The sequence below is a fragment of the Lacerta agilis genome, chromosome 14 (assembly GCF_009819535.1).
Source record: "Lacerta agilis isolate rLacAgi1 chromosome 14, rLacAgi1.pri, whole genome shotgun sequence".
In the NCBI taxonomy this organism is placed as follows: Eukaryota; Metazoa; Chordata; class Lepidosauria; order Squamata; family Lacertidae; genus Lacerta; species Lacerta agilis.
The window spans coordinates 11922745-11935591 of NC_046325.1; the positions used below are offsets into that span (position 1 = coordinate 11922745).

The following is a 12847-nucleotide window of genomic DNA, read 5'->3' on the forward strand; positions in this document are numbered from 1 at the left end:
GTGTATTATTGGTGTCATTAAGACCTGGTTATATATTTAAATTTGTCTTTATGTGAACCAGCAGTTATGTTTCACTTAGTATCATGTTATATTGAATTTACTGTTCTTTTCTCTTTACTAGTTTTTCATAGTGTATTTGTTAATTAAGAAAAGTGCTTAGATGTGAACCCACTCCCTTCTCTGTGTATGCGTGTAGAGTTGTTATTAGCACACAAAAAATGCACTCGTCACTTCTGAATCATTCTGAGCCTCAGCTAAAGTATCCATTTCATGTTCGGGAGTGTGTGAATACGTGAGTGATCAGTCTTTAAACATGATGTCATTGGACTAGTAAAGCCTTCCAGTCCTTCTTTTCACATCCACATTCATCACAGTAAATTCTGAGCACGGAGGAAACAAGAAGCAGCAGTGCAAATGCACCAGCATAGACAATCTGGTGCACACACTGGAAGATTTCAGCTACACATCTCCTTATCCCCCTTAGTAAGCATCAACAACTCATCTTCCAGGAAGCTGGTATAGAAGCTTCATCTCACCCAGCAAGCAACTTCTGGAGGAGACTAGTTGTAGGAATGTAGAGAAATCACCTGCATTATTGGTATTTCTCAGAGTTTTAAAGGCAAGGGATGCAAGGGGCTGTGATTCTTCAGCAGTTTGACTTCACCCCCAGAAGCGCACTCAGTTGTCTTTCGTGACAGACAATGGTGTCCCTTGGTTATTTTTCAACCAAGGAAAGTTGGCATTTTTTTCTCTTGTAGGAAGGATGAACTATTCTTATCAGATAATGTATTTTAAATTAATATAAACTGTGAAATATTTCCAACATAGATCAGGCTTGAAAGAATGTCACTCCCCTTCCTCTGGTAGCCAAACTAGTTCCAAACCTCAGACTCCATGAAATGTCATGTAAAAAAACAAAACTCTAGCATTATTTTTTTATTTAATCAAATGCAAATGTGATTATTTTCTAGAATCGAGCTCTGCTTTGGCATTAAGTGTCAACTAAGGGATTGGCTCTTCTGGATAGAATCCAGAAGGGAACCACAACTAATTAGAAACACGCAATGTTCGTCTTGGTATCCACTTCCGAGAGCAGAACATGTTAGAGCTAGTTCTCTGACCAAACTCTTCTGAGCTTCCTTAAAGAAATGCCTTTATTGAGCTGCTTTTCATGTGATGCCCACTGCAATCTTGGGATGCCACTATAACAAGGTATCATTTGCAGACAGACTTTGTATATGTGGTTAACCTTTGGGGGAAGACATCACTCATTATCTGTTAGCCTGTCTCTTATATAGAGAACAAAGATTGCACTTTCTGAAACCTTTGTTCACTCAAGCAAGCAGGTATACCCCAGCAGAAGTGCTCTGGTTTCTTTATTTAGAGTGACAACAATAGCTTTGAAGAAGTGTGCATGCACACAAAAGCTCATACTAATAACAAACTTAGTTTGTCTCTAAGGTGCTACTGGAAGGAATTTTTTTATTTTTTATTTTGTTTCAACAATAGCTTTGTAACACAGAAGATGGCTGGAAAGAAAGAAAGAAAGAAAGAAAGAAAGAAAGAAAGAAAGAAAGAAAGAAAGAAAGAAAGAAAGAAAGAGATAAATTAGATAAAAGCTCTATAAATTATGGAAGTGAACTGGAGGTTTAATTTGAAACCAAGTTGGATTTGATGTCTTTGGCAATCTCTGCCTTATGTAATGGATGTTGGCTCATATTATGGATGTATGATCTGTATTGTTTTATTGGTGTTGTTGATAGATTAATATTGATTGATTGATTGATTGAGAACAAAGGAACACATGACTTAAGTCCCAATCAATTACCATTTGAAAGAACAAGCCTATCACACTCAGAAGTAATTACTACGGAGAAATTCAATCCCAAAACAAATATCACCAGCAGATATCTCCCTGGTTTGGGGTTAATGAAAGAAGGAAAAGTAGCTAGTCATCAAGGAATTTGTTTGATTCCCCCGCCCCAGGCCATTTGCCATGTTGTGCCAATTTGTCAGCCATATAGACAAAATATGTCATACAATCTCCAAACATGCAAACCCCTGGTTTGGGGTTAATGAAAGAAGGAAAAGTAGCTAGTCATCAAGGAATTTGTTTGATTCCCCCGCCCCAGGCCATTTGCCATGTTGTGCCAATTTGTCAGCCATATAGACAAAATATGTCATACAATCTCCAAACATGCATGTGGGTGTCACTTTCTAAAGTCCAAAATGACACTTCTGTTCATATTGGGGAGTTTCCTTTTTTGAGGGCCTTACTGTAGACATCTGTAGCTGAAAATGAATATTGGAAAACTTTGATTAATCCCCCAAAAATAGATTCCTATCTTAAATAAAGCTATATCCAAATTTAAGTTGTGCAAAGATTATTCCACATATAAGAACAATTGCCTACAAAATAGTTACTTTTAGTGATATATTTTCTTTTTATGGACTCAGATTTCAGACTGACTTCGTTTTTCTACTTTTCCCCGCCTTTGCTAAGACCCATTAGAACTCTCCCTACTAAACAGAACCAGCTGAGACTTTGGCTGTGAGAAGGCAAACTTGATTTTCTTTTCAAATCTGATAGAAAACCTACAATTCAGAACTGATAATTATCTCCCATCTGATTATCAAATTAATCATAATCACTGCTGCTGCTGCTTCTCTTCATCCCAGGGGAGTTTCAGAAGTCACATAAACACTATGAACTAAGACTGGAGGACACAGTGAATAGCCCCTGTGCCCTTCAGAGCTCAAGCTAGATCTAAGGCTCTCTCAGACTGGTTGCTGATTTCCTTACCCTGAGAAGATCGATTTTTTGTGGGCATTCCAGTGAGACTTTCTGAAGCAAGAACATTTGAATGATAATGTGCAGGGTTCCTATTGCTCCATGTTCTTTTAGAGATCCACTTCCAATTCTTCACCAATATTATCAATCTGGGGACATCATCATTGGTGGCATTATGTCTCAAATCTATATAGCTTCAAGTATATTAACCTTCCACAAACCTCCCTCTCCTGAATTATTTGATGACATGTTGTAAGGAATTGTGGGTTTTTTAAAATTTATATATATATATATTAAATGTTTTTTAAATCCTTCATGATTATATGTCTGTGGTGATTTAAGAAGATGGTGATGATTCCAACTTCTCCTTCTCTGGTACTTCAGATGTTTATGATGGGCTGGGGAAGTTCTCAAAATGCTTGGTGCAAGATCTGCCAACCTTAGGTTCATAATTTCAATATATAAGGCAGATCTAAAACTAGCATTTATCCATTATAAAATTACAAGACAGTATAAACAGGATTGTTCACTTTCATTTCATTTAGGTCTTCAGGCTATTTCCCATGGGATACTTTGGATATAGAAAATCCATTTTGGGCTTTTATCAAACCTGCCACAAATGGTTAATCACTCATATTTGGAAGTGATCTTCTTATCAGTTTTGGACAGTACTTGTATGACTGGGTAATCAGGCACTGTCAACTCATTTAAGCAGACTATTATTATTATTATTATTATTATTATTATTATTATTAACACCATCACCATCATGAGTTGCAGTATGGTTGCCAGGAATAGCTGAAAAAGTACATTCCTACTTGAAATATGGCCCCAGGTCACATTCTGTTGTGGTATATCCACCAAAGGTCCACATACAATATGACATTGCACTGGTAGATTTGTTTTCTCTTTTACAAACGATTAGATTATCAGAGTCATAACAGAGTCATAAAACAGTAACAAAAAACCTTAGGTGTTTTAGATTTCTCTCATGCATGCTTCATATTTCAATGGATTAAATCCATATTCATTCAATGGAGTTTGAATCCACATTCAGTCATTCATGCAAGCTTTGTGTGAATGTTGACATGCACATAATATAAACACTTTTACTTTCTGAGATTTTCAGAAAACAATAGGAAGGAGAAAGGTGAGTGTTTCGCAAGCATCTGTAAAAAGAGATGTTACTTAACAGCATTCAAAGCCATGCCAAGAGGTGACTGTAGAGGGAATCATGTCCCTACCTACCTACCTGCCTACCTATCTTTAAAAATTTCCTTGGACGGTGGGCATGCAATCAATTTCTCTAAACATGCACTGTTAAACAATATGTAACTCTCCTTACAGGCCAATGACACAACTCTACCAGCATATTCTGGCCTTGGCATTTGCTGTGAGGGAGATCAATGAAAGCCCACATATCCTTCCCAATATCACACTGGGCTTCCACATCTATAATAGCCATTTCATTGCCAGATGGATCTATCAAGCCTCACTGGCAGTTCTCTCCAGGAAAGGCAGATTTGCTCCTAATTATAAGTGTGATGTTGAGGACACTCCCATAGCTGTCATTGGGGGATCAAACTCGGATTCATGTCTCCAGATGGCAACCATCCTTCATATGTACAAGATGCCCCAGGTAAGATGCGTGCATGGAGCATGGGCAGAGATGAAAACGTGTACACTTGGATTTGATGGTATGCTTGCAGCTTGAACGTTGTTACTTGAACAGTTGTGCACTTAGCCATCTTTAAAAACTGGAGGTGCATCATAGACCTCAAGGACAAAACAATTATGGCCACAAGAAAAGAGATTTTTGATACTGCCTGAAGCAGTTTTTTAAGAAGCGGCGATAGGTCATAACACAATTTGTTACCACTTTTCTTTTCCATTTTATCTCACCATTTGCTGCCCTTACTTTTAGCTCATCTATGGCTCTTCTCCCATGATGGAACACACTGTACAAACTCTTTTCTCCCACTGGATGTTCCCAGATGGGACTCATCAGTACAATGGGCTACTCCAACTTCTCCTGCATTTCAGCTGGCTGTGGATTGGGGTGGTTTCTCAGAATGATGATGCTGGAGAGCAATTTGTACAAAATGTTCTTCCCATGTTTGCCCAGAGGGGTATCTGCTTTGATTTTATAGGAAGATTTCCGAAACTTAAGTTTTCTGGAGAGTTCCATGAAATGGTGGCTGATGGTTCTGAAACAATCCGTGTTATTATGGGAAGCACTGCTAATGCTGTGGTTGTTAATGGTGAAATTGATACCATTATGGTATTGAGAATGATGCCAAAGATTGCAGAAACAGATGATATACCAATGCATGCCACATCAAAAGTCTGGATAATGACTGCGCAGATGGAATTCACATCAATCCCCTTTCAAAGAGGCTGGGAAATCGATTTCCTCCATGGTGCTCTCTCCTTGGCAGTTTCCTCAAAGGAACTTGTAGGATTCCAGAAATTTGTTCAGATGAGAAACCCTGCCTTAGAAAGAGAAGACAGCTTTCTCCAGGTTTTCTGGGAACAGGCATTCATCTGTTCTTTCTCTGATACTTCTTTAGATAAGGAACACGAGGAATCATGCACTGGGGAGGAGAAGGTTGACAGCCTTCCTGGTTCTGTTTTTGAAATGAGCATGACTGCCCAAAGCTACAGTGTCTACAATGCTCTATATACTGTGGCACATGCTTTGCATGCCATGCAATGCTCCAGATCCAAAATCAGAGCAATGGCAAATGAAATGACATTGGACTATCTGAAGCAACAACCATGGCAGGTAAATGTTTGATCCCATTAAAGCAAATGTTATATATCATATTCCAGCACTAAGCTGAAGGTTGCCTCTAGTTTTGCAAATCTTTTGTTGCTGAGAAAATATAATTCCATCCAACTTAATGAATTGTATATTGTTTTTATTCTGAAGTGTGATTCCTGTCCTCATTGCCACTTTGTCTGATTAGGTTGTTATGAATTCTGCAAGTAATTTTTCACATGCAACCCTTATACCCATAGCTGTCAACTTTTCCCTTTTCTTGCGAGGAATCCTATTCGGAATAAGGGAATTTCCCTTTAAAAAAGGGAAAAGTTGACAGCTATGCTTATACCCCTTTGAGGAAGTTTTGCTACTGACCCTAGCTGATTCCAGAATTTGGCACCCTGGTATTAAAATTGACAAAGTTTTGAATTCCCTAAATTTTATCCTCTGAGGCTGAGCACATTTATTACTACTGATGGCAGTCATCATATATGCAAGGAATGAAAGGTTTGTCTCACTATGAGTGTTCCCGAACAGCTCTCTTAATTTTTGCACTTTCTGGTTTGACGCTGGGTGCCATGTCCAGTTTTCCTTAAAGGGAATCCTACTGGTTGTCCCCAGTACCTCCAGTATGTGTCACTTGTTCCTTCATTTCTCTCCACTGCCTTTCCTCGGTCTTCCTCTCCATGTAACATTCTCAGACTTCACTTTTTCCAAACAATCCTGAAATGGCTATTCGTTGTCTCCTAACTTCTAAGCCCATGCTTTAGGATTCTAAACTGATCTCATCCCTACTTAGTAACATAAACTCTTCATGTCAGTTCTGTGCATCTCTACAATGTATTCCAGACCCCAACCATGTTATCCCCCTGTCAGCTTTCCCAAGACACATTCCTTACGGAAAAGATTAAGGTAGGTGCCTCCATTTCCTGCACTTCCCTCTTCACCTAGCTGAAACACTATCTAACATCACAAACCAGCAGATAAGTCAAAAGACACATCAGTACCTGTCCCACAGTGCACATCACATTGGACATCAGGTTTGGGCACATAGGTATTTAGGTTAGACCATTTGGTCAGCTGATATAGTTTAAATAAATTATGAATCAAAGGTCTCAGAGGTGAACTATAATCTCAATTATTTAATAAGGAATCCTTTTGTAGATCTTCATTATGGTTCCTCACCCGCAATTTAGCTCCAACACTTTCTGAGAAGTGTCTCCTTCAACAATAATGCTCCCTTTTGGTCAAAAGAAATCTCTTCTCCGGCACTATTGTTGAAGGAGACACTTCTCAGAAAGTGCACTTATCTGGAGCCATTTCACCAACCTAAATAACCCTCCAAAGCAGTTTTTGCAAATTAATGTGATAGCGAACATCGGGAAATTAACATTATACAGCGGCACCTCTGGTTGCACATGGGATCCGTTCTCGGGTTCTCGGGTCAGATCCCGAGGAATTCGCAACCAGAGGTGCCTGTTCTGCGCATGCTCGCAGCGCATAGAGTGCTTCTGTGCATGCACGCATGGCGATGTCCGGAAAAATACTTCCGGGTTTGCCGCATGCATAACCCGAAGGATACGCAACCAAAGGTATTCTTGAAGCACATGGATGCTGTATATCATTTCCTGTAGGCTTTTGCCTTATTACAATCCACCACATATGGAAAAAGGTATCTTGTTCTTTACATTTCCAACAGATACTAAATTCAGATTTGTACATTTTGGCAGACAAACTGGGTGTTAAGTACCATCTATGCATCATTTTAATATGATTTCCCCTCTAATTATAAAAAGCTGCAAACTTTATATCACTATTCACAATCACTCCTGGTTTAGTCATGTTGGCCACATGACCTGGAAGGCTGTCTGAGGACAAACACCGGCTCCCTCGGCCTGAAAGCAAGATGAGCGCCGCAACCCCATAGTCGCCTTTGACTGGACTTAACCATCCAGGGTCCTTTACCTTTTACTTTATTATGACCAATATCCATTGCCCAGTGTACCATTGAAGATTTCACTAGTTCAGGGGTCTGCAACCTTTAAGACAAAAAGAGCCACTTAGACCCGTTTCCGAAGGGGAAAAAAAACTGGGAGCCGCAAAACCATTGCGACATTTAAAACAAATATAACACTGCATTTTATTTTTAAAAATCCAATTTAAATTTTAAAAAATCCGATTTAAATAAAAAAATCTGATTTTAAAAAAAAAATCCAGTTTTTTATTATTATTATTTTTAATCATTCATTTTTATCCACCCTGGGGACCACTACCAGGTCACAGCCTGATCCAAGGTGGGTTGCAACAGCATACAAATATTTGATTTGTTGTTGTTTTTTTAAAAAAAAATGAGTCCTCAACTGCACACTTGTGTTAAATGTTTGTCCCATGTCTAATTGAAGACTGCTGGCTTTTACAATAATCTTAGTGTCTTTGACCCTTAATATTCCAGACCAGAGGCTATGCTCACCTCTTCCAACCTCCTCTCTTGCTAAATAAAACACAGAATTGCACCAGAGAAGCCTGTGATGTTTGTGCTGACTTGCATACAGGTGGCTGTAGTAGTTCATAGTGTTCAAACCTTTTTAGGGGAGTTCCCTGCCCCCTTAATGACAATGGCAATAGATTTTGCACATGAACACAGATCCAAGTTAGGACTCCTCTCTTCCACGCCAACAGGTGCTTTGCCAAGGCTCCCCTAACACACACTCAGGACAGAGGAAAAACTGCAACCTTTTGGGGCGTCCCGGCCTTGCTCCGGGGCGAAGAGAGACGCGCACCCGCGAGAGCGTGGTCTGAGGCTGTGAGCGGAACCAGGAGCGAAGGAGGCAGCAGCAGGGAAACAGGCGCCGCTTCCTCGACCATTTTTTAAAAGAGGGCTTCCCCCCTCGCCCTCGCCCGCCACCTGCCGCCCCTGGCCCAGCCCGCAGCTGCCTACCTCGTCGTCGCCTCGACGCAGCAGCCAGCAGCAGCTCCACACCAGCAGCAGCAGCCACACCTCCGGAGGGAAACTGCTGCTGTCTGCTGCTGCGCCTGCGCTGGCAGAAACGAGGCACAACGCATGAGCAGAGCAGCACAGCAGCAGCGGCCTCAGCCTCCAGAGGGTGGGCTGCCGGCCAGCTGGAGGGCGGCCGCTGCCGCTGGCCAGCTGGAGAAGTGGACGGGCGTATCTGCCCCGGAGCTGCGGCAAAGGTGTAAAAGAGCTGCATGCGGCTCCGGAGCCATGGGTTGCAGACCCCTGCACTAGTTCATCTTTTGTTTCCCATTCTAATAGCATCTTATACATTTTCGACAAAACATTAACATTACATTCTAGGAGGTTTCTCTCTAATTCTCTCTACATAAAAGGTGCTCTCTGGGGTGGAAAGAAGCATTTTCCTATCTTATTGTCCTATTTCTAAATTGTGGATTTCACCACCTTTGCTGTGCCGTTGAGATGCAATCCCTGAAACTATTATCTTCATTTATTTATGTACAGACACCACCTCCTTCTGTGTGCAATGAGAATTGTCATTTAGGTTACAGTCGGACCAAGAAGGAAGGGAAGCCTTCTTGCTGCTATGATTGTCTTCCATGTCCAGAAGGGAAGATCTCAAACCAGAAAGGTAGGAGATAAACTGTGAACTCTTCAAAAACTATATCAGGATCTTGCTTGATATCAACACTGAGATTTGTATTTGGTGTACAAATCTGAATACAATAGGAGGAATGGAAAAACAATGCAGAGAGACAGACAGACATGCACATACAGACACAAAAAACATGCAAGTATGTATACAATGGCTCCAATCTCCAATCTTTTAGTTAACAGCCAAATACATTAACCTAGAGGAGGGTTTAAAAAGCAACAAAAGGGAAGATCGCCAACTAATTCCTACAGAATATATTTTCTTAATTTTCTCCATATGCTTGGCACAATAAAAGGTTTTCAGGTATCTAAAGTTTACTATAGAAGATGCCTTCACTATTGAAAGCATGTTCCATAGGACTGGGTCCTGTAACAATAAAGACGTGTTCCCGATACCTCAAGATAAGAAATTATCCTATGGATAACCTCAATCATCAAGCTGGAATAGAAGGGTTCAGGCTGTTCCTTTAATAACCTTGACCTGAGTTGAGGGGGTCTGTAAATTAGCCCAGGGACCTTGAATCTGGCTTGGTAATAGAGGACTAGCCAGTGTTGCCATTCTAACAAAGGTCTCATATGTTGTCAGCTTTGTACCACCATTAACAGGAGTCAGGTTAACACACTGCCTAGAAATGGAAGGAGCTGCCAAACCGGCTAGCCAGATAGTGGATGTTAGGAATAAAACTTCAGACCTGTAGACTGCTACCTTCTTGACATTGACCCAGAATGTAGATTCCTTGGTGATCAAAGCTGAATATTACTTCTAAATATAAGGATGTGTTTTTTACAACTGTTCTAGGCATCATAATTCAAGGCTCTAAAATACATAATTTCCACCAAGCATGGCAGAACGGATTTCCATGTAGATAACTCTTTCTTTTCTTTTTCAGACATGGATGATTGTTTTGAATGCCCTGGGGTCCAGTATCCAAACCATGACCAGGATGGATGCCTTCCAAAACAAATAATCTTCTTGTCTTATGGAGAACCTTTGGGGATAATTTTGACATCCTTGGCTCTCTCCTTTTCTCTCCTCACTGCTTTAGTTCTTGGAATATTCCTGAAGCACATGGATACTCCCATAGTCAAGGCCAACAACCGGAACCTCACCTACACTCTCCTCATCTCCCTCTTGCTTTCCTTCCTTTGTGTTTTGCTATTCATTGGCCAGCCTGAAGCACTGACATGCCTCCTTCGACAAACTGCTTTTGGCATGATCTTCTCTGTGGCAGTTTCTTGCATATTGGCCAAAACCACCATTGTGGTTCTGGCTTTCATGGCCACCAAGCCAGGATCCAGGATGAGGAGATGGGTGGGAAAACCGTTGTCCAACTCCATTGTTCTTTCCTGCTCTCTTATTCAAGCCACGGTGTGTACTGTGTGGTTGGCAACTTCTCCCCCTTTCCCTGATTTAGACATTCATACAATGATCCAAGAAACGGTTCTGCTCTGTAATGAGGGGTCAGTCCTTATGTTTTACTGTGTGCTGGGCTACATGGGCTTCTTGGCTTCTGTCGGCTTTGTTGTGGCTTTTCTTGCTCGGAGGTTGCCTGACAGCTTTAATGAAGCCAAGTTCATCACCTTCAGCATGTTAGTGTTCTGCAGTGTTTGGCTGTCCTTTGTCCCAACCTACCTGAGCACAAAAGGAAAATACATGGTGGCTGTGGAGATCTTCTCCATCTTAGCCTCCAGTTTGGGCTTACTGGGGTGCATCTTTTTCCCCAAATGCTATATCATTTTACTGAGGCCTGAAATGAATACCAAGGGACAGTTAATTAGAACAGCAAAGAATCAGCCTAGCTGACCTAACTGAAGCCCATTGCATTTTATTAGTAATGAGTGACATATCCTCCAAGATCTCAGAAAGCTTCTGTTAGAGAATGGGCCTTGATTTGCATGTACTCACTTAGGATGATCCCATTAAAGTATTTCATTTCATTATTACAGCTCTTTATTTAATTTTTATACTGGCCTTCATCCAAAGATTGTCTTTGTCCATGGAGTTTTCTTGGCAGGGATACTGGAGTGGCTTGCCAGTTCCTTCTCAAGGAACTTGGCCACCTCATGAGAAGAGAAGACTCCCTAGAAGAGACCCTGATTTTGGGGGAAATGGAGGGCACAAGGAGAAGGGGACGACAGAGGATGAGATGGTTGGACAGTGTTCTCGAAGAGACTAACATGAGTTTGGCCAAACTGTGGGAGGCAGTGGAGGATAGGGGTGCCTGGCATGCTCTGGTCCATGGGGTCACGAAGAGTCGGACACGACTGAACAACTGAACAACATCCAAAGATTACAGAAAAATGCACAACAGAAAAATACAAAATGAGAACATATCAGTCAATAGCCTGGTTATAGAGAAACATATTTTTCTCGTGCCTAAAGATATGTAATGAAGGTGCCAGGCAGGCTTCCCTGGGGAGAGCATTTCAGAAATGGAGAGTCAGAGAGGTTGAGGTTGGCGTAGGGTGTGATTGTTCATATGTGGTTGGCTTTGATGGTCTTTGGTTTCCTGTGTGAGTGGGGTGGGTGAGTGTTTTTGATCAGGCCAGCCATATTGATTTGTATGCTGTCGGTAGATTTTTGTCATTGTCTTTTTGGGCTGCATGAGGAGCACAAGCAAACAACAGAGAACCTGCACAAACGACGCTGACACCAAACCCTACATATATCAAGTAAAGTAGAAACATCGCCACCGCACCCCACCCATCTCTCCATCCCACCCACCTATCTCCCCCTTTTCTTCCTAATGTCTCAACAAACGAAACTGATGTGTAAAAATGTTACATGGAAAAATACGAGAGACACATTGCATATACTTTTGTAAAACAAGAAGATCCTTAATAAAAAAAAAGAAAGAAAAAGAAAGAAATGAAGAGTCATCTTAGAAAAGGCCCACTCTTGTGATGTCACTTTCTCAAGGGAAGGGCATCAGATGATAATAGCAGGGTCCAGATTGGTTCATATGGAGAGATGTGATCCTTGAGCTATTGCTATCCTGAGCCATTTAAGGCTTTATGGGTCAAACAGCACTTCCCCCAAAGTATCTTATTTGAAAGTTTCCAACATAAAATACAATGAAAACCAATCTAATCTAAAAAAGAAAGAGAGTAAAAATAAGAGAATAAAAAGCAAGAAATAAAAAGTTGTTAAGAGTTATAGGCCGTTTTTTAAATCTTTCTAAGTAATCAGTCACTCGTGCTTCCTGAGAAGAATTCCAACCTGTAAGATTAATCTACTTTACAACCATTAACAATTTTTGTCACCTTTGTGCTGTTTAATTGCCAGATAATTTGTCCAATTAATATTTTTTTCCCTATTTCTATAATAATTAAAATATTGAGGGTGCAGACCTGAAGTTTTTTAATTAAAAAGTGGTTTGTGCAGTGTCAAGCTGATGAAACAATCTGTGTTCTGGGTTCCTTCATGTCCCTTAGAAATCTTATCTTTTCCCCAGGACGAATGACAGGTGACTCTTCGGGACATCTGAGGGCATGCTAATTCTGAGGGGGTGGGGGGTTAGATAGTCAGACTGACAACCTGTCTATCTCTTATCACTCTTCACTAGCAGGGAACTAGCGGGGGAGCATCTCAGTCAGACATTCCCCAAACAGGAATCCCCTGCCCTCTTTTGGAGGGAGAGTATCTCCTCTACCCACCACCCCC

At 41.0% G+C, this 12847-nt stretch overlaps 2 protein-coding genes across 2 annotated transcripts; both read left to right on the forward strand.

Moving 5' to 3' along the window:
- The first annotated feature begins 218 nt into the window (after window positions 1-218).
- LOC117057463 (vomeronasal type-2 receptor 26-like) lies at window positions 219-5588 on the forward strand. Its single transcript, XM_033168310.1, has 4 exons — window positions 219-292; window positions 2906-3043; window positions 4139-4430; window positions 4716-5588. The coding sequence occupies exons 1-4, from the start codon at window positions 219-221 to the stop codon at window positions 5586-5588; spliced, it is 1377 nt and encodes a 458-aa protein (XP_033024201.1).
- Window positions 5589-9039: 3451 nt separating this feature from the next.
- On the forward strand, window positions 9040-10987 carry LOC117057464 (vomeronasal type-2 receptor 26-like). Its single transcript, XM_033168311.1, has 2 exons — window positions 9040-9160; window positions 10074-10987. Exon 2 carries the CDS (start codon window positions 10076-10078, stop codon window positions 10985-10987), a length of 912 nt encoding a protein of 303 aa, XP_033024202.1. The 5' UTR covers window positions 9040-9160; window positions 10074-10075.
- Window positions 10988-12847: the final 1860 nt, after the last annotated feature.

What these genes read in the sequence shown, in the direction of transcription:
- LOC117057463 (XM_033168310.1), top strand. Translation starts at nt 219, where the DNA reads ATGCACTCGTCACTTCTGAATCATTCTGAGCCTCAGCTAAAGTATCCA. An exon ending in GAATTATTTGATGACATGTT is followed by an intron (nt 3,044 to 4,138) that starts GTAAGGAATTGT and finishes CTCTCCTTACAG; the next exon opens with GCCAATGACACAACTCTACC. An exon ending in ATATGTACAAGATGCCCCAG is followed by an intron (nt 4,431 to 4,715) that starts GTAAGATGCGTG and finishes CCTTACTTTTAG; the next exon opens with CTCATCTATGGCTCTTCTCC.
- LOC117057464 (XM_033168311.1), top strand. Translation starts at nt 10,076, where the DNA reads ATGGATGATTGTTTTGAATGCCCTGGGGTCCAGTATCCAAACCATGAC.